Source organism: Triturus cristatus, chromosome 7 (genome assembly GCF_964204655.1).
Source record: "Triturus cristatus chromosome 7, aTriCri1.1, whole genome shotgun sequence".
Classification (NCBI taxonomy): Eukaryota; Metazoa; Chordata; class Amphibia; order Caudata; family Salamandridae; genus Triturus; species Triturus cristatus.
In genome coordinates, this window is record NC_140590.1 from 859,414,411 (window position 1) to 859,438,286 (window position 23,876).

General features: G+C 43.9%; 1 protein-coding gene and 1 pseudogene across 2 annotated transcripts in view; both read right to left on the bottom strand.

The window, feature by feature from the left end:
* Nucleotides 1-23,876, bottom strand: part of LOC146810747 (protocadherin alpha-C2-like) — an 839,920-nt gene that overhangs the window by 544,637 nt on the left and 271,407 nt on the right. Inside the window, exon 1 of one of the 2 annotated variants that reach the window (XM_085617791.1) lies at nucleotides 9,944-12,406. The exons of the other annotated variant lie outside the window; for it this stretch is intronic. Within the exon in view, the coding sequence (XP_085473917.1) occupies nucleotides 9,944-12,355 (2,412 nt within the window). The 5' untranslated portion in view covers nucleotides 12,356-12,406. Of the gene's footprint in view, nucleotides 1-9,943; nucleotides 12,407-23,876 lie in introns of those variants that run through there. 2 annotated transcript variants of the gene reach the window in all.
* Nucleotides 21,260-23,473, bottom strand: LOC146810750 (protocadherin alpha-10 pseudogene; annotated as a pseudogene).

Below are 23,876 nucleotides of genomic sequence, written 5' to 3' on the forward strand. Positions count from 1 at the left end.
CCCTGGGACTCCATACCCGGGTGCCTGGCCAACTAAGCGTGGGTGTCCTGGTGCCCACTCAGGGCACCCACTATATCTGCTTGGGGACCGTAGGGGAAGCCCAAATGCCCCCACAGTCCCAGCAAACACCCCACATCCAGCGGGAGCCAGCATTGCTAAAATGCCCAAAATGCTGCTCTCTGCAGGCGGGAGCAATATTCAGATCTTTTTCCCTGCCTTAGCGGGCGGGAACATTTTTAAAGCTCCCACTAGCTGGGAGCAGACTCCGTGTTTGCTTTCACTTGGTGGGAGCTTTGAAATTGCTCCTGCCAAGTGAGAGCATACAGAGTGGGCAGGGCAACCGCTATGTCCTGGGGTGGGCACCCCAGGACAGAGCAGGATCCAGTCCTGGGGGAGCGGGTCCCCAGGGCCATTAATGACGCAGGGAGGGATGCCCGCCGTTCCGTCCCTTTTCTAATTACAGGCAGGCTCTGGGGAATTGAATCATAGGGGCCAAAATCACCCCAGGAAGTGGTGCTGCGTAGCCCCCTTAGCCCCTTTTTACTACAGTGGGGCCCCAGGGGATGGGATCCAAGGGCCAAAATTGGCCTGCGAGGGCCAGGTGCCCCTCCCACTTTTAATAAGCCCAGGCCCTGGGGGGGATAGGTTCCCTGGGACAGAAAGCAGTTTAGGGAGGGGGGACCTAGTTTCCATAGGAAAAACGTTTTTTGCATTGCCAAATAACTTTAGCACTATCTAATGAATCCTCAGAACATTTTCAAAACTAGTTTGCCACTCACTCAGCTGCTGTCTTTGAAGTTCTAGTGTGATCCGTCAAGCAGGAGTGAGTGGGTGTCTGAGTGGCTTTATGGATGATTGAGTGGTTGTGTGAGTACTTGTATGGGTCTGTGAATGGGTACAAGAGTGGTGTGTGGGTATGTGAGTGGGTGTATGAGAGGTTGTATACAGGTGTGAGTAGGTGTGTGAGTGCTTCTGTGTCATCGGTTATGTAATCAGTGATGTCATTCAAGATGTTACTGTCCATGTCATGAGTGATGTAATATGTGAGGCCATAAGCAGTGCATTGCACGGGTGCAAGTTATAGTTAGCTCAAGTAACTATAACTACTGAATTTCACGGGTATTGTACACATGAAATGTGAGCCTAGCTATAATGTGTCTGTAACCTTCGTTTTTTTCAATAAATATCTATCTATCCATAGCTCTCTCTCTCTACATATATATATGTATGTATGTATGTATGTATGTATGTATGTATATATATGTATATATGTATATTTAATTTAATTTAATTGTGGGTTTATATAGCGCTAGAATCGACTCCCGGAGGAGTATCTCCGCGCTTCGACCGCTGGGGAACCCGTCCTGGCTCACCCTGAGAGATGGTCCCATATAGCCAAAGTATATGTGGAGGTAGGTATAGTAAATCTGCAATTATGCAATAAAAGTACATAAAATACACTACTTGTAAAACTGCATCCACTATTGGTTGTTAGTTGTTTGACATCATTAAAAAAAGAAAATACATATCTCTATAAATAGTGAATAACTACTGTATTGCCATCTTTTAGCTAGCAACACTTGTTTCTCTTAAGAAATGTAATAAGCAAACAGCATGATTGAGCAGTTAGCAGTGTTTACATTTTATTTGCATTACGAGTACAATTCTTTTTGTCCTTGTTTTATCTTTATTGTTATTGTCTTCAATCCGATATCAGTGTTTGAATGCTATCTTACTTACCACACATTGAAAATAGGTACGGTCATCATAAAAATCAAATAACATTATTTCTGCCATGTTGTTAAAATCCAAGGCTACCTTTGAGAGGATGTCTCTATGAATCCTGGAAGGGCTCAGCCTGACCATCCCCTACATACTATTTTATGCGGACACATGTTTTATAGTGTCAGCCCATGTCTTTGTTTGCACAATGCTGCTGAACTTGCATATTAATCCTCTCCAAACCTCCTATGGTAGATGTTGTACCTGCCCGCTATGCAGGGCTAAGCTGGAATGTTTTTTCATATTCAATATATTTGTTTTTAGAGTGTGTTTCATGCAATTTACTGATCAGACTCGAAAACAAATATTCCTGTGGCTTTAAGTTTCACGTCTGCATGTTCACACATATGGCATTATAAGAACGACAGGGCAAAATGCTTCAGTTTACTTTTTTTGTCAATTGCGTAACAAAATGTTTTTTCATTTTAACACATGACAGTCTCTACATAGTCCGGACTTTGGCTCCCCGAAGCGGCGTACTATTTATGTACAAAGGAACTACTGAAATATTCGTTTTTATGTGTCAGTCTAATGAGTGCTTGTGGGCATGTGCTACTGTGCTAGAGACTATGCGTGCACAGAATGGAGCACCAGCACGTTTCTGGTTCCATTGCTGGAGCTGCACACCATCCGCATGTGCAGCATAAAGACGCCCTCTGAGGTTGCTATCGCGCCATAGACTCTACCCAAACACCATAAAGCGGCACCTCATGTTCAGTTGGATGAAGCGATACATTTCCATAAACTCCTTTCTCTTTGGCAATCAACACTGAGGCAAAACATAAAGCTGTGCAATGCTCCAGTGACCTGATACAAATGTCATAGGAAACTGAATGAAGAACTGGTCGAAGGGAAGTGAAACAAAGCAATACATTCTTAATGTGGGCTCACCCGAAGCACCTCTGTGTTTGTATTGATGATATCAGGCTCCTGCAAACAGCTAAAGCTGAGAGTGGCCACACCGAAATTATCTAGTCAATGCAGTTCTATAGGAACCATAGTGATTGACAAAATCAAAAGCCCAGTGAAGGAATAAAGACAACCCAAACTACATAATTATTATTTGCTCTGATATTAACCCATCCAGGCATTCTGGATAGCCAGTAAAAGTATTTAAACCAAGGAAAAATCAAACAAGACTATGCAAAACACTCCAAACATTGAATTAACATGCAATATCAACACTAACCCCAAATGTGGTATCTAGAATAATATTTCAATTCGACAGTTGAGCCAAAAAGTATGTGAAGGGACCAAGACCAAACATACTGGTCAAAACTGCTCAAGGAGATGCATGGAGTGCATTAATGATGTAAGCATCCTGGAGAAAATGTTGAATGGTGCTGATTATTTAGAGAGCTAAAGCCACCAAAACTGTAGAACTATCACCACCTTCAACCCCCATAATGCCTTCTGAGAGGCTATTCATGGAGGTTATTGCTGCTGACTCCATGTACAGTCACTAATGGCTTCTTGGTGAGATATTTTAGATATGAAAGGTTAAAGGCGTACATTAGTGAAGTTTGGTACTGTGTATTTTCCTCAGGAAACAAATGGTAATGTAATCTTATCTATGAGAATAATTTGCACCAGAGGATTCTTTGCCAGAGGAATTAGCACCATCATGATTTATCATGGCAAAGGTCTTCCTCTAGCAGACAATACAGTGTTCAAGCATTTATTTGTTTGGACAAAAATGGGTGAATCCAGTGCTCTGTCTCAATGCCAAAGAGATATTATTCACATCATGCATTGCAAGTGAACTATATCATCTGGGGCTCCTGGGATATTTAAACCCACTTTCAATAGCTTGTCTCCATTTTGTCACAACAGTCTAGCTGCACATAATTGATGTTGAATATTGTGATTCTATTGGCTCCTTGGCCTGCTAACTTGTTCCCCAGGCGTACTTCTACCCCTCCCCCAATTCTACCCGCACAGAGTCAGAGGTCAATCACAATCCTTCCCTCATTGAAGCAGCTAAGGTGCAATTAATAGATATTATGTTATTATGCATAGTCGGGAACACAATGTGGAAAAAATCAATACAATAGGCAGAAATTGGTGAGCATTTTTCTACTGCGATGCACTGGGGCTATGTCTAGTAGTAGCCTAAACCTAAAAATGTCACTTCTTAGTGCAACCCTTTAGCTCGTCACTCATCCCTTCTCCTCACTACCGTAAAGTGAGCCCTCCGCTTTCATTAAATTCTCCTAGTCAGGGTGACTACAAGGATGGCTGTGTCTCTTGCAATCAAGTAGATGCTCCTAAGCTTCTGGATATCTGGAGCAATCTTTCTCAGGATCTCATGTTCAGACATCAGGTTTTCCTTGTGTCACCCACCTACGGTTGCAAGGTCAAACTGACTATGAACACTATCAGCTAATGTTAGATGGATGGTTTACATTTAGGCTATCGGAAAGGTCCTCAGTTGGTTTAGAGATGGTCCCCTTATCGCTTGAGGTGATTCTATTGCACGTGTGTCCATTCTTCCTTATTAGCAAGTGTATAGGTAAACATAATTCTGAAGGTGAGTTGTGCATTACACTTTTATGCTGCAGCTCCTTCCTCCCATTTATCACATAAACAACTACATGACCCTTACAGGCACCTTGGCGCAGCTCATGTTTGCTGTGCACAGGACTGTGTGATGGCCATCCATGGTTTCCAAATATTCACTTGTTGTGCAATGAACCTCAGCTGTTGCTGCTCAGAAGCCCATCTCCATATGCTTGTGCCCCGCATTGCAGCAGTCTTTTATGTGTTTGTGAGGATTATGACTTGTATTTGTTATTTTAAATTTGCTTGCTGTTATGGTTCAGCTCATTTATTATAACATTGCTCCACACTGAAGGGATTCCAAAACGTGACCTAGAGTGTGGACAATGAGGGCCGGATTCACAAAGGGACATGCGTGTAGGAAAGTTACAAGTGTGGAGTAGATGCACTCGTAACTTTACTATACGTAAGTCCCTTTGTGAATCAGGCCCACAGCATATGGCTGCAGGTGCTCAACCCACTGAGCTTTCTGAATTAACTTATCTGGTTGTGGACGGGTGAAAAAGGAGGCAATTTCCAGCATTGTGGTGCAGAGTTACTTTCAGTGGTTAAGATTCTGGGTTCTTGTATGTTTCTATAATTCCACTTTGAGTTTAATTTAATGTTCACAATTTATTTAGGAAAATATTTAAGCAGCTCAAGAATACGTTGATTGAATTGTAATTAAAAGAAAACAGTCATCAATGATTTTCACAAATTATCTACTAATCCTTGGAGCCACTGATGCATAATCGCTGTTTGCCCAATCAGATAAATCACAGCATCATCAGAATATGTGGTGAGCAATAAGATAGGTATGCGAAATTATGTATAATTATGTGAAATGCAAATCTGTCATTTTGTGCTATATTGCAGTCTGAAGTGTGTCCTCGCATAATTTTTTTATGAAAGGATGCATTCAGTGCTAAAAAAAAGTGCAATAATAACAAACGCATTGTGGCCAATAGCCGCTCATATTCTGATGTTCCTGTACGCTCATTTTAAACGTTTACTGCAAATGGTGCGTAATTATGTAAAGTGGCACCATAGCATAATTTTGGGAATATTACATAATAAACGTAATGTGAAATTCCTAAAATTAAACAAACTGTGCCGACTTAATTTAAAGTTCACCCAGGCCTAAGCAATGCCTTTTTCTAATGTCTGTTCTACAGTCTATCCACTGTATTGCATGTGTGTGTTCCCCAACAAACTGATAGTTTCTTTATGAACAGTAATATTGGTAGCAATTATAGGAACTGTGGAGCGTAGGTAAGCTTGCGCAACTAGCACCACATACATTGAATAGGCAGCCCAAGTCTCCATGAACAGGAGTGAGTCTCCTACATTGTGTAGCAGGCTATAAGGTACGTCATTGGTCTGTGTGAAATTGATATAACTACACATTTAACTGCACATTTATCTTAACATGTCATCCAGGGACATTGTTTGGTCACTATGTATAGGACCAATGCCGCTGTCATTTTGAGTGATACAGCTGTGGATCTAAGAACAGTGAGACATTTAATTGTCTTCATTAACTTTACACTGACTGTGGTTTCAAAGACTCAGTGTGAGGTCATTTTTTGTTATGTAACTTTCTATGGCATTACTTGGTATTATGTCACTTCTTTTAAGGTTGGTAGGTCAGAATGTTTATGTCAATGCTTTCTTTTATTTAAATGTCTACCTGTAGATGTAGTGTGATGTCTTTTGTATGCTAGAATAGTTTCTAGGTCATTCCAAGGCCCTGTAAAGCAAGCTATGGCCCCCTTTCTAAGTGGGTTGAAGCAGCCCTGAATAAAACTGACTATCAGGACTGGTAGAATAGCCTATGAATGGCACGAAAAAGACTATGCTCCTTGGAGATGTGCATGATGGCGTGCCCGCACCCACTACATCAAAGAAGCCGTACTTGATTTGTAAAAGAATAAGTGCCATGGTCCAAGGATTTTCTCAGAAGCCAGACGTCAACACTGCAGAACGTTAGGATTGTTGAATACCAAGGATATCTAGTCTGGATTCCACCTTATGCCCTTACATCCACCATCATACACTCTCACCCTTTACCTCACTCTTTCTTGTTCTTTTTAATCCCTATTTCTCCATTTGTCACTGATTTCCATGTTTCTCTTCCTCCTTCTTTCCCACTTTTCTGCCTTATTTTCTCTTGTTCTGGGTTAAAGTCAGATATTTTATACATAAGTTTATTGGTATTTTGTAATTTTTTTTAATAAACCTACAGAATTCAAAACATTATCTCTGCAAGGCTATCTAAACAACATACAATGGGCATGCACATCAAGACCCTGTCAGGACAAGCGAGTAAGTGACAAATACATACGCCCAGGAGGATCCGGAAGCTTGCAAATCAAACCTCTCAACATCAATTCACTTGTCCGGGTCCCCCCTAGAGCAGGTCAACTAATCTGCCCTATGCAGAGTCTCTGTAATTACACGTCTGCTATGTCCCATGTGATCTTTAAAACATTGGGCCAGGTGGGACAGAAGGGGAAAGCTTGTAAACTTTAAAAAAAAAAGAAAACCTAACTGTCTCAGGGTGCGTGTAGCCTGCTAGTAATGAAAAGTATCAGGAGAGGTGTGGCCAGGAAGACTCCAGCTTGCTGAAAGCCCCACAGCATGCATGGGCAACCTTGCCAATCCTTGGGGTTGTTAGCATTCAGAGAGATCATGGCAGGTGAGAAGTGTATGAGGGGGCAGTTCCTGCTAATGTGTACTTGTGTCCACCCCATCTCCATACCAGCTATCAGACATCCTCTCACCCCTTAGAGTCCTTCCTAAGCAACACCCCCTCTTCTGCCCTACCCACATTCTGACATCTCTCATTCAAGTTTCTATGACAGACCCCACTGCAGACATCCAGGCCATCGCAATTTGTCTCTTGTCTAGTATAAGAGCCAAGTCCAGGAGCCTAGTGCTTGCCTTCCAAGGTCAGGGCCTAGGCAACCCCCACCCCTCAAGAGGCATGACTCTATCATACATGGGAGGGTGCGAAACAAGTGAGCAGTTAAATTTGTGAACTATTGCACTCCAGAACAGCTCTAGAGTGGGGCAGCTCCAAGTCATGTAAAAGAAGCCCATGTCTGGATGCTGACATCTGAGCCACCTACATGGCTTCGCCCATAAATTACCTTAAGTCTGTGAGGTGTCAGATAGATCATGTGGGCATAGTTGAATTGAATGTGTTTCAGTCTCGTCTTCCTGGAGACCTTTTTGTAATGTGCCAATATACTACGCCATTCTAGGTCTATGAGGTCGCATCCCAACACACCTCCCCGCTTGAGCCTGAGCGCCGCCAAGGTCCTCCCTACCATCCTATTCAGTGCCCTAAAGAACTGTGCTACCAGGTGTCTCACCGATCCCACAGACACCAACAACTGGAGCAGTGCGTGGGTTGCCTGCTCCGCCCCCCATCCCAGAGATCCCCAGAATTCTGCACCAAGGCTTCTTAGGTCAAAAATTGTCCTGAGGGCAAAGCGTGCTTGGATGTCAATTTCTCCCAGGGGGTTAGGGTGCCTAAGTGATAACAGTCACCGACGGTCACAAGACCAGCCTCCATTCAGTCCGATAACTGAAGGGCAGTAAAAAGGAGAGGGGTTCCCCATGAGTCAATCCCACCAATGGCAGGCTAGGGGCATAAAGTGGCGTACCTCTGGCCTTCACTATACTGTGCCACCAGCACTTTAGGGCCACCATCAAGAGTGTACCAGGATGTGGAATGACAACTTCCGGTTGGAGCAGCCCTGCCAACAGCACTCCCTGTTAGAGAGCCAGCCCCAGGAGGCCCAGTTCGTGCTGGTTGGCCAAATCAAGCCGCGGGCGACCCATTAGAACTGTACCAATAAGAAGTACAACTCAAAACCGGGAGCCCCCCCGTCCTCCCTCGTCTGCCAGATGCCGCAGCGTTTCGGGGGACGCACTATGATGGCCCACATCGCAGATCAACTCTCAAAGAAGAACATCTAACTGCCTGAACCAGGAGGCCAGCACCCCAAACGGGACATTAACGAAAAAATGTAATAAGGGAGGAAGCATTACCATCTTGGAGATGGATATCCAGGCCATGATTGGCAGCTTTAGTGATCTCCAGAGTGCTCCTCCCAGGTTGCCCTCCCAGAAATCATCCAGAGTGTGATGTACCTGGATACCCAGTTACTTAAAAGACTGGGGGAGACCTGGTCAGACCCAGTGGGCTCAGTGGTCGCTGGGCCGCCTGTGTCACCGGGTGCAGGAAGGTTTTGTTCTTATTGACACTAAAGGCACAAAAGGGTCCCAAACTCATCCAACCGGGGCTATTTATTTATCTTTCTGTCTCCCTGCTTACTTTGCCATCACTTTATTTTGTAAATCCTGCTATTTCCTCTCCAACCCATCTTTATTAATCACTCTACTGTTGCTTGGGTCTCCATTCACCTCACACTTTCAACACCGCCTGCCCCTCTATTAGTGACTGGCCATCACGATCTACTTTGCTATATTTCAAGAACTACCATTAGAAAATGGACACTGCAGATGCACCTGCATCCACTGTGGCCATGGTTGTATGAGGCTTCTTAAAATATATAAAAAAGGATTCAGACATAGAGTCACGACCGCTCACTTATGTGGAGGCCATCTTTGAATGACTTTTCTTAAAGTTTAGAAAGCTTCATTCAAACATGGACACCACTGATGCATACATGTTCATGTTCAAAGCTTTAATTTAGTTTTGTATATTTACATCTTTTTACAAATTGCTAATGATAATTAGGGGAGAGCAATAAAATCTCCTCCGCTGGCGGAATTTGCAGTTTTGCCCACTTCGCATTACGCTTGGAAAGCAGAGTTCTGGCAAACCTCCACCAACAATCGCGTGGTGCTTTTTCTTAGGCACGGCTTGCCAACAATAAGTTGTCAAGCCTAAGCATTAATTTGCGTTCCCCTAGCATGATTTATGAGTGCTAGAATGACTCATGCGTGATTCTCAATATGGGCGGTCACAGCAGGCCGCAACCATTTGCGTTGAGAAAGCTGCTGCTCAAGGAACAAATCTACTCAAGCGGTAGAAAGAAACAGCGCGGTCTGGCACACCGTGTGGTGCTGTTCGCACTGATTTTACAGAGAAGAACAACCTCCCAGTGCCAAAAATCAGTGTGAGCACCAGGACGTAAAGAATTCCACTCACTCTGAGAACTCTGCGGGATCTAATGGAGTTTTTAGGTAACTCCGCGGATTTCCGCAGAGTGAAACACTGCAAGTTCCACCCACCACTAATGATAATATCATTTTTGAGAACGATATGTTAAATTCAGAACAACCATTAGAAAAACAGCAAAATATAATTTCATGCACTTCGAAGTAAAAGGACTACACTGCAATTTGGCTTATTGAAATAGTAAGTGGATATTTTTAAACAATATGTAATTTATAGGTTTTATGTAGATTTTGAATTCAAAGACCAATCAAGTGAAATTAAATAAACTTTCATGAGAAACCTTAATCACAGTTCATAATAATGGACATGTAGTAGCAACACATTTATTTTCTCTGGCATTATGAAATGAAATGTGGTAAATTTGAAAGGCCATAAACATAGTAATTACAGTTATGTACATCCTCTTACCTCAGTGGATGTATGAGTATCATTTCCTTCAGCAACGCTGTATCTCTGCATCGGATCTCCAGTTAGTCCTCCATTGACTATAAAATGGGTCCACCTCCGATTAGACAGGTTAGATGTTGGTGTTTCCTGACCATATTCCGCGGATTGTGCAGTCAAATACAAATTATAGTGTTTGCTTTGAGAATCTGTCCATTTGCATCCTCCATCGAGGCAACAGTTGTCTTTATCCTTTTTTTCTTTCTCATTTCGAACTTTTATGTAATGCAAAGCACTGGAAAGAATAATGCACAATATAAATATGCTAGAAATGAAAGCTATGGAGATTATTAAATAAGAATTCAGGCTGGTAATGTAGGCATCATCCTTATTTACATCCTTGTAGTCTGACTTAATCTCCGAGTTATTCTCAAACAATGACACTGTAAGGGTCATTGTTGTAGAACGGGGCGGGCTCCCATGATCCTTCACCAGGATGATAAGCTCATGTCTTTCCGAGTAACTTTCTCCCATAGGGTGTCTGAGGCTGATTTCCCCCGTGTAGCGACCGATCCTGAATAGTACCCCTATTGTGGATTCCTTAAATTCGTAGGAGAGCCAGGCATTGTGTCCAGAGTCTGCGTCAATTGCTCTTATTTTTGTCAAAATATGCCCAGCGTTTGCTGATCGTGGCACCAGTACTGTGTCTGCTGCATAAACGCTCCGAGGCAAAGTATGAAATATAGTTGGTGAATTGTCATTTGCATCTCGAATAAATACTGTCACATTGGCCACACCACTCAGGGAGGGAGACCCATAATCCTTTGCTTCAACTCGAAAATGCAAAACCTGGAGTTTCTCGTAATCAAATGGCTGCAAAGTAGCAATAACTCCAGTTTCTGACTCAACAGAGAAGAGACTGAGAATGGACATGGTGTCCGCGCTGTTTTCTAACAAGGAATATCTAACACGAGCATTGTCACCTGCATCCGGGTCTAGAGCCGAGACCTGGAGAACGTGAGATCCGGGCACATTATTTTCTGGAATACTAATCATGTAAGACGACTCTGTAAAGACAGGAGGGTTGTCGTTTACATCAGACACAGAAACCACAATGGTCTTCATGGCAGACAGTGAGGGAGAGCCCCCGTCTGTGGCAACGACTGTGACGTTGTACTCAGAAGCCGCATCGCGGTCCAGAGGTTCCTTCACAGACAGGGAGTAGAATTTCTGGTATTTTGACTCTAATTGAAAAGGAAGATTATTGGGAACTTGACAGCGAACCTGCCCATTTACTCCAGAATCTCTGTCAGTCACTGTGAAGAGGGCAATGACCTGTCCAGGCTGCGCGTCCTCTTTAACTGGACTAGAAAAGGAAGTCACTCTTATCTCCGGGGCGTTGTCATTGACATCAACAAGTTCCACCACTACCTTGCAGTGAGCGGTGACAGACACTGCGCCCTTGTCTTGCGCCTGCACATTGATCTCATGCAAATGGTATTCTTCGTAATCAAGGGGTCCCTGAACTCGTATTTCGCCAGTCTCTGCATTAATGTTAAACAGGTGTTTTATGCTAGACATACCATGACTGCTGAAAGAGTACAGTATTTCTCCATTAGCCCCTTCGTCCAGATCGGTGGCATTTACTCTTATTAGCAGAGTGCCTGCAGCTGTATTCTCCGGCACCTTTACCGTGTACACGGTTTTATCAAATACAGGAGGGTTATCATTCACATCCTGAACATTAATGATAGTTTCGGTTGTGCCAGACCTCTTCGGGTTCCCCCCGTCCACGGCTGTAATTGTCACGTGATGCTCAGCGCGCTGCTCTCTGTCCAGCGGTTTGTTCAACACCAGCTCTATAGACTTCCCTTTGCAGTCACTGCTTTCAGTCTTTAAAGCAAAAAACTCATTGTTGTTCAAGAAATAAGTGCAAAGAGCGTTTGAGCCAACGTCTGGATCAAATGCCCCCTCTAACGGAAAATGTATTCCGGGGGGCGTTGACTCAGCCACAGTAAACCGACTTTCACTCACTGTGAAAACAGGAGCGTTATCATTAATATCCACAATCTCCACCTCGAGGCGGTGAAATTCCAACGGATTGTCCATCACCACCTCCAGGCTCATCACACAGGCGGCGGCGCTGCCGCACAGGGCTTCCCTGTCCAGTATTTCTTTAGTCAGTAAAGCCCCGCTCTTCATACTTACCTCGAAATACTTCACCTCAGTTTCATACGTGAGGCGAAATTTCCGCCAATACAGATCCCTCACGTCCACGCCCAGGTCGCGCGCCACATTCCCCACCTCGGTGCCGGCTTCCGACTCCTCCAGCACCGAGTAACGAATCGGTCCCTCAGCCCGTCCTCCGCAGCGAAGGAGCGAAACCGCGAAAACAGAAATCCAGGGGAGAATCCAGTGTCTGGCGGCAACACCCATTCCACGGAGCCGGAGACTCGGATAACGTTCTTTCCTCCGAGGAAGGCTTAAATTAACAGATGCAAAATCCAGCTCGCGTCCTCTGCCTGCGCATATTCCAAGCATACCAACATCCGTGTGACTGGTCTCATTTGACAGGAAAGCCGATTAGACAAAACGCATACAAAAACCGGAAGGTTACTGCCTTACATTTCATAGACAGTGAACAGCGACATCTTGTGCCCTTGTTGGTAAACTGCAGAAATATATTTAAGGAAAACATACATCGCGTAAAATCGTTTCATACAGTTTACATTTTCCAAATTTCTATTTGTTCTTTTTACGTAAAAATTACATATATTTAAAATGTCACCAGTTTCTACATGAACTTTCTGAGAGCGGCAGCAATTTGTTAATAGACGAAGTCTTTTTTCATGGGTGATATGTTCAATACATATTGATAATGTACAAGTATATTATGAATGTAAATGATGTGTATATACATTGTGAATGTAACAAAAGTTATGTTGGTGGTCTGCTGATTATACCACAGTATCTTCACTGCCTGGTCGCCTGCTGGTCAGTTCAGTTTGAAGGTCCCGATCCAAGTTACAAACAGGCTTTTCAACCATTCTTCCTTCTATTGTCCAGACGTGCGTCGTTTGGAAAACAATTACTAATTTGATGGGGCATTATTGATTTACTTAGCAGGTAAAACGGAAATTACTCAAAGACGGACGTGGCATTCTAAAATTTTAAGATGTAGCTGAAGAATCTTTCACTCTCCCCACTTTTTTAGAAAGCCACAAGGACTGGCGTATAGCGCCATTCTAAAGCAGCACCGTGATCTTTTCCAAATTCAGCAGCACATTAAACTTAAACTCGCAAGTCCCCATTAACGGCTCAGAAACCAATATTAAATGTATCCTAAGAGAAACGTCTACCCATCAATCCTACCCGACTATTCCTTGAATTCATAATCATTGTGTAACTCTTTCCCAATTGGGGTGGGTGAAATTATATCTATTTTCCGCACAACTCTCGGGAGAATCGGAGGTTTCATGCGTGTTACATGTGGACGAACACCTGGGTGAGAACTGTATGCGTTGTATGTCCTCCCAGACTAAAGGCACATAAGAAGACAGCTCAATGCACTGTCCATAGTCCAAAGGCAAGCAGTGACGATAACATATGCAGACGCAACACACATCCAGTTCCACTGTTTCCTCAAGTGCTTTTCTGATCAAACCAGGTCTCCTTCAGCCACAAATGTCATGGTCAGTGTAACTATAGTGAAAACAGAAATTGTTTGTGATACACATAGCCCAATAATTGGTGTTTACACAAAATTATACTTTTATTAAAAATAAATATAGATCACATCCCTAATTCGCACATCTTAAATGAGAATGTTATCCCCGCTATGTGATGTGGGATTTAGAAACCACTATGTGCAAGGACAAAAAACGTACCCATATCTATAGCGTAGGCCGCTCCTTCTCCAATCTGGCGGCCGTTCATTGGAATGAACTTCCCTTGGACCTTCACCTTACGGACAATTATGTGTATTTTAGGAAGAAGCTGAAAACATGGCTGTTCCCTAGGATATAGTCACTGACACTTGCTGCCCTCTTAGCCTAGGCTCCACTATTCTCAGATTTTTTGACATTCTCCACTCTTATCTCAGGATAACGCTTTCCTAGCACCGCGATATCCCTCGCGATGATTGTCATGCTTAATAAATACAAATATAAATACAAATGATGTGAGAGATATCACGACGATCTCATCTGAAATATAAGCTATCTAACTCAGTAACATGTTCTATGGAAGCCTTCCAACTTTAATTCCATATTTTTAATTGGCAGACAGAGAGGCGAATGTCCTCTGGCATATGTGACGTAAAAGACATTTTTATATAAGCCATGGTCTCCGGAAGACAGATGGCTTTGTTACATCTATCATGGCATAGAATTCATTTCAAGCAGTGACGCATAGTGCGGCCACCTCTAACTCTGTCAAATGATGATTATGGATCAACACTGTGTCCCTTGTATTGAGGTAACCTTCGACCGGCTCTTTTCGCGTGGAGGCCATATTCCAATGTCATGTAGAAACCACATTCCTCACTTGATGAACCTGCTATGCACTGTGTTCCAAACAGTAATGAATTCATGGATGCTTTTGTGCCACTTGCGATGAACAGGGTACACAATAGGTTGCAGCTGATTTAATTGCTTTGCAAGGTCTGCCTGTTTGTAAGACACTACTAAAGTAATGTTATATCCAACAATACAGGCAGTTTTGATTTCTTTCATTTCTTTTTTAGCTAACTTGTGCAACTAACTGTTTATAGCATCGGGGGCACATCAGTGAATAAAGTGTTATTAAAAATACACATTTTCTACTGATAAAGCATTAGTGACTTTTAATGCAGTATAGCTATGCCTAGCCTCAAAATGCCGATCAGATCATAAAATCCACTTAAGAGCCTGATTTGTACCAAAACAGAAAACATTGGATGGTCTGTGTTATTGCAGCCACCATACAATGACTGTCCTTCTGCAAAACACTTCAACATACAGTACCCCACACTCTATACGCACACACAAATTCACACAAGGGGCACATACAGATATATGCAGCACTGTCACACATGCACACAGATACACGCTTAAACACTTAGTTATGTACACAAATAAATGAACAGACTCACTTTTCAGTAGAGATGATCCTTAATGACGCTTCTTGAGACAACAAGAAACATTCTTTGCACATTGGTGTTAGAGCACAGATTATTTCTGAATCCAAATTCCAGGTCCTTAAATCCTCACAAACAGGTGTCTAAGTGTCTGCACGGTTTTGATTAGAGGTTCATTGACTTCCCTGGCAAAATTCGGCAAAGTTACATTTGGGAGCGTTGTCTGACGTTTTCGGAATCTCTGTACTTCATACACAGCAAGCTGCAGTACAGCGGCTCTGCAGCAGTGATGATTTCCTGCAGGACGTATTATTGGTAGGACATACTGCAGCAGAAGGCCCTTTACATGCACATTTTAAATCAAACTTTCATCACTGTGCAGCTGAAGAGATAAGAAAACCATACAGCATGGACAAAGCTGCCCTCAGAAGCAGGCCCTGTCCAAGACAACAAAGACAAATAAGAATTGTATCACCCCCAGCCCTCCTCTGCAATGTTTGCCCAATAAAGGAGTGCAGTGCAATGCTCCCAACCTCTTCATCTTATTCACTGAAAAAATAATAAAGATCCCAGAGTATCTAGAGAATAGAAATCCTGGGTTTCCATTGACACCCATCTCTATGTAATGCATCCAACAATTGTCATAACTCAAACCCCTTTTTCACATACCTCACCAACATCCTCAATTCCCTTAATGTTCAATTCTCTAAAGCTGATGTTATATTATTCATTAAAGTCCTCTCCCGGGGATGCTCCCTGGCTCCCTACCCCTCCGTATCAACATCTCCCTCACTCAAAGCATCTTCTTAGAATCTCTCAAGACAAACCAGATCTGTCCACTAATAGAGAAACACACAGGAGACTCTGGTGACTGCATTTATCAATAAGAGCATCGAAATGCACTAATATGTTAATGACACACAATTCTACTTGAAAGTCTCTCAAACTCTACAAATGTAATGCTTCAAGCATTCTCTGTATTACATCCAGACATGCATGAGCAGCTGCTACCTGAAACTCAATCCCACCAAAAAATCATCAAGTAACCTAAGTGATAGATAGCCCAAACCTGTCACATCAACATGAACCTGGATGGATTCAAGACCTAATTTTCACCCAATGCAGAATCACTCAGATTCACCATGGGCATCAATGTTATCGTCAACCAACACATTGCATGAAAGCCAAGGAGGCATTGTGTAACTCTCTTTCCTAAAGAAAGTACAATAAGCTAACCCCAGAAAGTGACTTCTGGACTACTGTTCAAGTCCTAGTACTTTTGCATCTGGATGATGGCAACTTGCTACTCCGTGACCTACCAGATGCCATACTAGCCAGCCTTTAAGGTATCCTGCACACAGGAACATGCCTCACTAAAGATCTGAAGAAATATGACATAATTACCCCCCCCCCCCTTCTTGATGGAATTCCACTGGCTCCCCTTCCTGGCCTGCACTTTCTTAATAACCAGCTGCATCATCTACAAAAACCTTAATGACCAGGGTACCTATTACATATATGGCACACTTTCCCTGTTTGCACCACAGCGCACCTTCGAACAGGTGCGCCAGGCACATACAGGGAAAGTGCACCTTACTAAGCTAAATGCACAGCCTTCAGGGCAGCAGCAAACTTGCGCTGCCATGTGGGAAGTGCATTCAAGTGAAATACGGAGTGACTGCTTCAAAGCATCTTTGTGTTTCACTGTGTAGGTGGTAGCCTGCCTGCACTTTTAAAAGGGAAATGCATCTCCTTGCAAGCAGGTGCAGTGAGTGACTGCACCCATCCTGCAAAGGGGATATCTGTGGACTCCCTCCAAAGGACTGCCATCAGGGGGTGCACTGACACTGTGCCATCTTTTTGTGGCTGTTCTGTGAGCGCACCTCATGACAGTTTCTTTGCCTTTGCACCTGCGTCCATAATGTAGCATGGGAGCAGAGGTATTGAGATTCCTACATTTGCATAGGGCCACGCCCCCATGCAAATGAGGGAACGCTCTCTTAATATAGCCCTAGCGCTACATATATATCAGCGCTAGCTGCATTACAGCAGGGGCCGCACAAGTGTCAGCAATCCCTTTTGTAATATCATAGTGCACCAAGGGTGCACAAAATGGTAAGCACATGTCCATTGTGCCCACCTGGGCACTTTTTATAATACAGTCCCTGGTGGTATCTCAAATAAAAGGGATTTCCCCCACTCTGGAACATCATTTGATGATCAATATATATAAACCTCTACATTGTATGCTTTTGCTTTTGTTGCGCACAGCCAAAGTGCTGTAAATATGGACACTGTATAAACTTCTATATGATTCATTTTCAGATATGTGATTTATTGATTTATGAGTATCTTCTTATATGAGGTATTGTTGTTTTAATTATTCATTTTGTGCGATGTGAATACATTGTTAAATCTTTTTGTTTAAATGTCAAATACATATCTGTAATGCTTATGTCTTCTAATAACTGTAAAAAGTGTTTGTGTACTATTTTGATACTAATACTTTGAATTGTTGATGGTTGGGGGACTTTTCTGTTTATATTCATCTGCAAAACCATCACAACCCGAACTACGCCTATCAGGCTGACAAGCTGGCTGCATTTGATGGCCCTCACCATGCCCTCTATTAGCACACCATCTACTGGAGACAAAAAAGTGTAAACAATAAAAAAGGCTGCAGGCATTCTCCTTCTACACACCCATGATAGAAATGGTGTCCCTGTATCGAGCAGGATCACCCAAAGCGGTTCCAATTTAGAAAACTGTTGAAGACTCACCTGACCTGTAGCATTCCATGCCCACTATTAGAAGCCAGAAGCTCCTACAATCACTTACTAAATATATGTTTGGCTTTAAATGTAAAAATGTGATACTTGTATAGCGCACTACTCACCCGCAAGGGTCTCAAGGCGCTTGTACGAATACCGCTGTGGAACCCATCCTGGCTTTTCCCTGTGAGGCGTCCACTCCTGGGCACCCCCAAGGTGGAGGCCAGGCATCCTTAGCGTTGTGGGGGCCGTTGTGGAGATTAAGCAAGCTATTGCCCAGAGTTGCAGAGTGGGACTCCATGATTGGAATAGGCACTGAGGCGAGAATTGTCAGGTCCGTGGAATTTTTGAGCACAAGACCCGCCGAGGTGGGGAATTGAACCCTGGTCCCGGGCTAGACCTCTGCATCAGGGTCTGCCGCTCTAATCATTGAGCCACACTTCTCCCTATGCTGTGCTTTGCTGCCTTTCAGATAGGTTTGCCCTATACAAATACCACACACATACACAATGCAAATGTTGGACTGAAGAGCCATACCTACAAGTACATGGCAGTGCTATACAACTGTGCAGGTCCTCCACTCCTACAAAGGACAGATAACAAATTGCTCCATGTACCACACTGTCCTGTTGGTTGTTTTATGTTGTATAAAGGATGGAAACCTTCTTGTGAAACTCGCACATGTTACATAGAATCATACCAACTCAAAGGATGGCTGCAAAAGCAGCAGCAGCTAGCCCGCTAAGGCGGAGGAGTGGCGCCCCACTGCTCTGGGAACCGTTTAAAAAGGAAACAGAAATCTAAAATGATAACAACTAACGTTATCATTTTCGTTCCTGCTTAGGTGCGGGTGGAGTGGGTGGTGCTGGGCGGCCAGAGAAAGGGCCGGGGGAGGAGTGTTCCGCACTCTCTAAAGTGCACAGGATGGTTTGGCCAGCCACCCGGCCAAACCGCCCTGCGCACTTTGCAGGTTCCCCCACCAGGCTGTATTACACAGCCTGATAGGGAACATGCACAGCCTCCCTGTCCACGTGTAAGCACTGAATCACGGCATTGAGACCAATCACAATGCTGCTTTGCAGAGTTGTGATTGGCCAGGGGATTCTGGGAGGCTGTGTGCTTCCTGTTGCAGCACGGAGAAGACATCAGAGGAGAGGCGGAGGCCGGCCGCACCCAGGTAAGTCTTTTTTTATTTTATTATTTAGTGCCCCCTCAGCGCTACTCCTTCCTCTGTTCAGGAGCAGTTGCTACTGTGCAGGATTGTCTTTCCTCTTGTTAATATAACTGTGCTTTACACTCTGACCTGGTGTTCACTCTGAAGTTATTGAGACACAATATAAATACCCAGCAAAGGTAGGAAAACAAACGACATTGCAGCTGAACCCTATTGTATTTTTTATGGATACAAAGACTCTACAGGGCCAGCTGGTCCTTTTCAAGTGCAATATCACTCATGTCTGCATGTTGAAGTCTATGCACATTCATTATCTTTCTTCTCATATCATTTTTTTGGTTCACTTTTCTGAGAAAATGAGAAAACACATCACATTTTTTTCCCTGTTTATCAGTCTGACAGCCAGCTTGTGAATTGAGGCTACTAAGCATTTCTGATAGTCTCCTGGTGTTTCTCTGGATGACAAATTGGGGCCAGCAGACAGTGGCAAGAAGGTAACTATGTCCAGCTATAATCCCTCTGATCTGACAAAACATTTTGCCAGTAAAATTCAACTATAGAAAACTCTATTGATAAAACCTTTACTGATTTTCTTTAACTACTGTGACTGAAATGAGAGCTTATATTACTCTATTATTTGCATGTTAAAGCCCTTCACTCATTTCCAATACAGAGACAGGGCAAAGAGCCTAAACCACGTCCACATCTAGCAGTAATACAGGTGGAGTCATTCTGGAACAAACAAATTAGTTGTCAACTCTATATCTGGAAAATAACTCAGACTGAAAGTAAGTGAATGAAGTACAACCATTTTTAAGGGCAAAGTATGTCAACATGTAGGTGCCTAAGACTGGTTGTTAAGGTGGGATCTTTCCACGTTTGAAGGGAGTCTTGGTACAGCACCCATAGCAAAAACCTGGTAAGTCTCTTTCCTTCTGTGTATTAAAGGGAGTAGGAATGCAAATCGTCCACACATCTTCGAACTTAACTTACACATGAAAAGTTCTCCTGCAGGTCCAGATCCTCAGAGTAATAATGGACTACAAACTTGGCATGACCACACAAGTCAGCGCTCTCACTGAATCCTGCTTCCACACCCTGAAGATGCTAACGATCTTCAAATGGGTCCCATGCAACACTAGAAAAACGGTTACTCACACACTAGTAACCAGCAATGGACTATGGGAACACCCACCATGCCAGGATCAGCAGGAAACTCACTAGAAAACTGCAAACCATCCGGAACTCCACCGCCAGACTGATCCCCAACCTCCCACACAGAACGCACATCACACCACACCTCAGGGAACTACACTATCTCCTGATACACAAACGTGCTCAATTCAGAATCCTCTCTCACACACACATTGAAGGCACTGCACAACGCAGGCCCTCCCTACCTGAACAATTGCACCTCCTTCCACCAATCACCGAGATACTCCTGCTCTGCAAGACTCCTACTCGCACACATCCCACACATATACAGAAACATATCAGGAGGCTTTCTCGTATGTCACTCCTAAAGCATGGAACAACCTCCCACTCCACATCAACACCTCCTCCTCTCTTCTGGAATTCCACAAGAAGTTGAATACCTGGATTTTCATTTAACAAACCTATCATAGGCAGAGGTACCCACACACCCACCTGTTCAGTGCCAGAATACCCTTGCAGGTGTTATTGTACTTTACAAATACACACAACATCGCATAACTTTCCCCCTCCTGTGCCACGCCCTTTCCCCCTCCTGTGCCGGGCGTTTTATTAGTGGGTGGGGTTCATGACGAGATAGTCTCGTCATGGGCACAGCGTGACCGTGCTCCATGACGAGACTATCTCGTCATGGGCACTGAAGAGGTTAACAGGACAACATGAATAGCGCAAGAAAGACGGACCTGCTCAGAAATGTAAATGGTCTCTCTCACACAAACCAGTAACAAGATGGTAACGACACAAATAAAACATGCCTAAATCCTCTCTTGCCATTTACTGAAAAGCCACAAGAGATATACGCCATGGAAAAATCTCTATTAAAGATAACGGAAATACTAAAAGAACAAATGCATCACAGTGCAGACTGACCAGAGTAGTCCACGGTAACTTAAACACCTGCAAACAATGGTGATGTTAACATGACACCTATAAACACCTCATTTAAATAAAGCAAAATCGTTCAAAAAGAAATCCATGGGGTTTGCGACTATGAATTAAAAGAAAAACATTTTCTAAAGCAGTTGCTCTTGAACAGTGTTTTAGAAATCTGCATTTACTTACAAATATTAATTCGAATATGAAATACAAGTGTGATCGCTTACCTGGTTAGGTGCCTGGGGAGTGTTTCCATCAACAATGCTGTATCTCTGCATCAGATCTCCAGTCGCTCCTCCGTTGATTAAAAAATGAGTCCACCCCTGACTGGACAGGTTAGAATTCAGGGTTTCATTGCCACCTTCCGTGGACTGAGCTGTCAAATACAGACTATACTGACGGCTTTGGGAATATGGACAATTTTCTGCTCCTTCGGGACAGCAGTCCGGTTTCTCTCGCCTTTCTTTCTCATTTCGAACTTTGATGTAATGTAAAACACCAATTAGTATAATGCAGAATATAAATACACTAGTAATTAAAGCTATAGCAATGATTAAATAAGAATTCAAGTTGGTGAGGTTGTTTTCATTCTTGTCCATGAGCCGGTAATCTGATTTAACTTCCGGTTTGGTTTCAATCACTGACAAGGTAAGCGTTGCTGTTGCTGAAAGTGGTGGGGTCCCATGATCCCTCACCAGGATTATAAACTTGTTTATTTCCGGGTAACTCTCTCCTAGATGGTGTTTGAGGCTGATTTCCCCCGTGTAGCGTCCAATCCTAAAAGGTGTCCTCATTGTGGAGTCTTTAAATTCGTAAGACAGCCAGGCGTTGTGTCCAGAGTCAGCGTCAATTGCTCTAATTTTGGCTAGAATGTAGCCCATGTTCGCAGACTGTGGAACTACTACCGTCTCTTCTGAGGCAACACTACTGGTTATTGGATGGAATATCACTGGGAAGTTGTCATTCACATCTTGAATAAATACGGTCACATTGACAATACCACCATGGGAAGGAGACCCATAATCCTTTGCTTCAACCTGGAAGTGCACCATTTGAAGCATCTCATAATCAAAACTCTGCTGAGCATTAATGACCCCAGTCTCTGGGTGAACAGAGAAGACACTGAGAACAGATACTGTGTTCACGCTGTTTCCGAGCAAGGAATATCTAACGCGGGCATTGTCACCTGTATCCGGGTCTAGCGCTGAGACCTGGAGAACACGAGATCCGGGCACATTATTTTCTGGAATACTGATCACATAAGACGACTCTGAGAAGGCGGGAGGGTTGTCGTTCACATCAGACACAGAAACCACAATGCTCTTCATAGCAGACAGTGCGGGAGATCCCCCGTCTGTGGCAACGACCGTGACGTTGTACTCAGAAGCCACCTCGCGGTCTAGAGGTTCCTTCACAGACAGGGAGTAGTAGTTCTGGTATTTGGACTCTATAGTAAATGGGAGGTCACTGGGAATCTGGCAACGGACTTCCCCGTTCACCCCAGAATCCTTATCAGTCACTGTGAACAGGGCAATGACCAGTCCAGGCTGCGCGTCCTCTTTCACTGGACTAGACATGGAAGTCACTTCTACTTCCGGGGCGTTGTCATTGAGATCAATAATTTCTACCAATACCTTGCAATTAGCGGTCATTGAAAGGTGGCCCTTGTCCCGAGCTTGTACGTTGAGTTCATGCAAAGTTGACTCTTCATAATCGAGAGGACGCCAAACTCGAATTTCACCATTCTCTCCACCAATGGAAAAAAGTTCTTTTGATTTGGAAAGTGCGAGATTGCTGAAAGAGTACACTATATCGCCATTAGCCCCTTCATCCAAATCAGTGGCATTGACTTTTACTATCAGGGTACCGGCTGTTGCATTCTCCGGCATCTTTACCGTGTACACGGTTTTATCAAACACAGGAGGGTTGTCATTCGCGTCCAGAACAGTAATGACAATTTCTGACGTACCAGACCTCTTCGGGTTTCCCCCGTCCACGGCTGTAATGGTCACGTGATGCTCATCCCGCTGCTCTCTGTCAAGTGGTTTCTTCAACACCAGCCCCACAGACTTACTCTTACAATCGGTCGTGTCAGCCTCTAGAACGAAAAATGCACTGTTGCTGACATGATAAGTGCAGAGTGCGTTTGTACCGACATCCGGGTCAAAAGCTCCATTTAGTGGGAAATGAGCGCCAGGGAATGTTGATTCCGCGATTGTAAACCGGCTTTCTCTCGCAGGGAACAGGGGCGCGTTGTCATTAATGTCCACAATCTCTACCTCGAGGCGGTGAAATTCCAACGGATTGTCCATCACCACCTCCAGGCTCATCACACAGGCGGCGGCGCTGCCGCACAGGGCTTCCCTGTCCAGTATTTCTTTAGTCAGTAGAGCCCCGCTCTTCATACTTACCGTGAAATACTGCCCCTTGGTTTTATAAGTCAGACGGAATTTCCGTCCGTACAGATCCCTGACGTCCACGCCCAGATCGCGCGCCACATTACCCACCTCGGTGCCGGCTTCCGACTCCTCCAGCACCGAGTAGCGAATCGGCCCCTCAGCCCGTCCTCCGCAGCAAAGGAGCGAAACCGCGAAAACAGAAATCCAGGGGAGAATCCAGTGTCTGGCGGCAAAACCCATCCCACGGAGCGGGAGACAATGCAGCGTCCTCACCAACAAATTATCTCCTACAAAAATGAACGTGGCGTCACTGAAGGTGCAAATCCTCTCTTCAACCGCATACGTATGAATTCCCATCTAATCATCTCACGGCTGCTGCTTTCAGACTGCCTGCTGCACGGAATAAAAG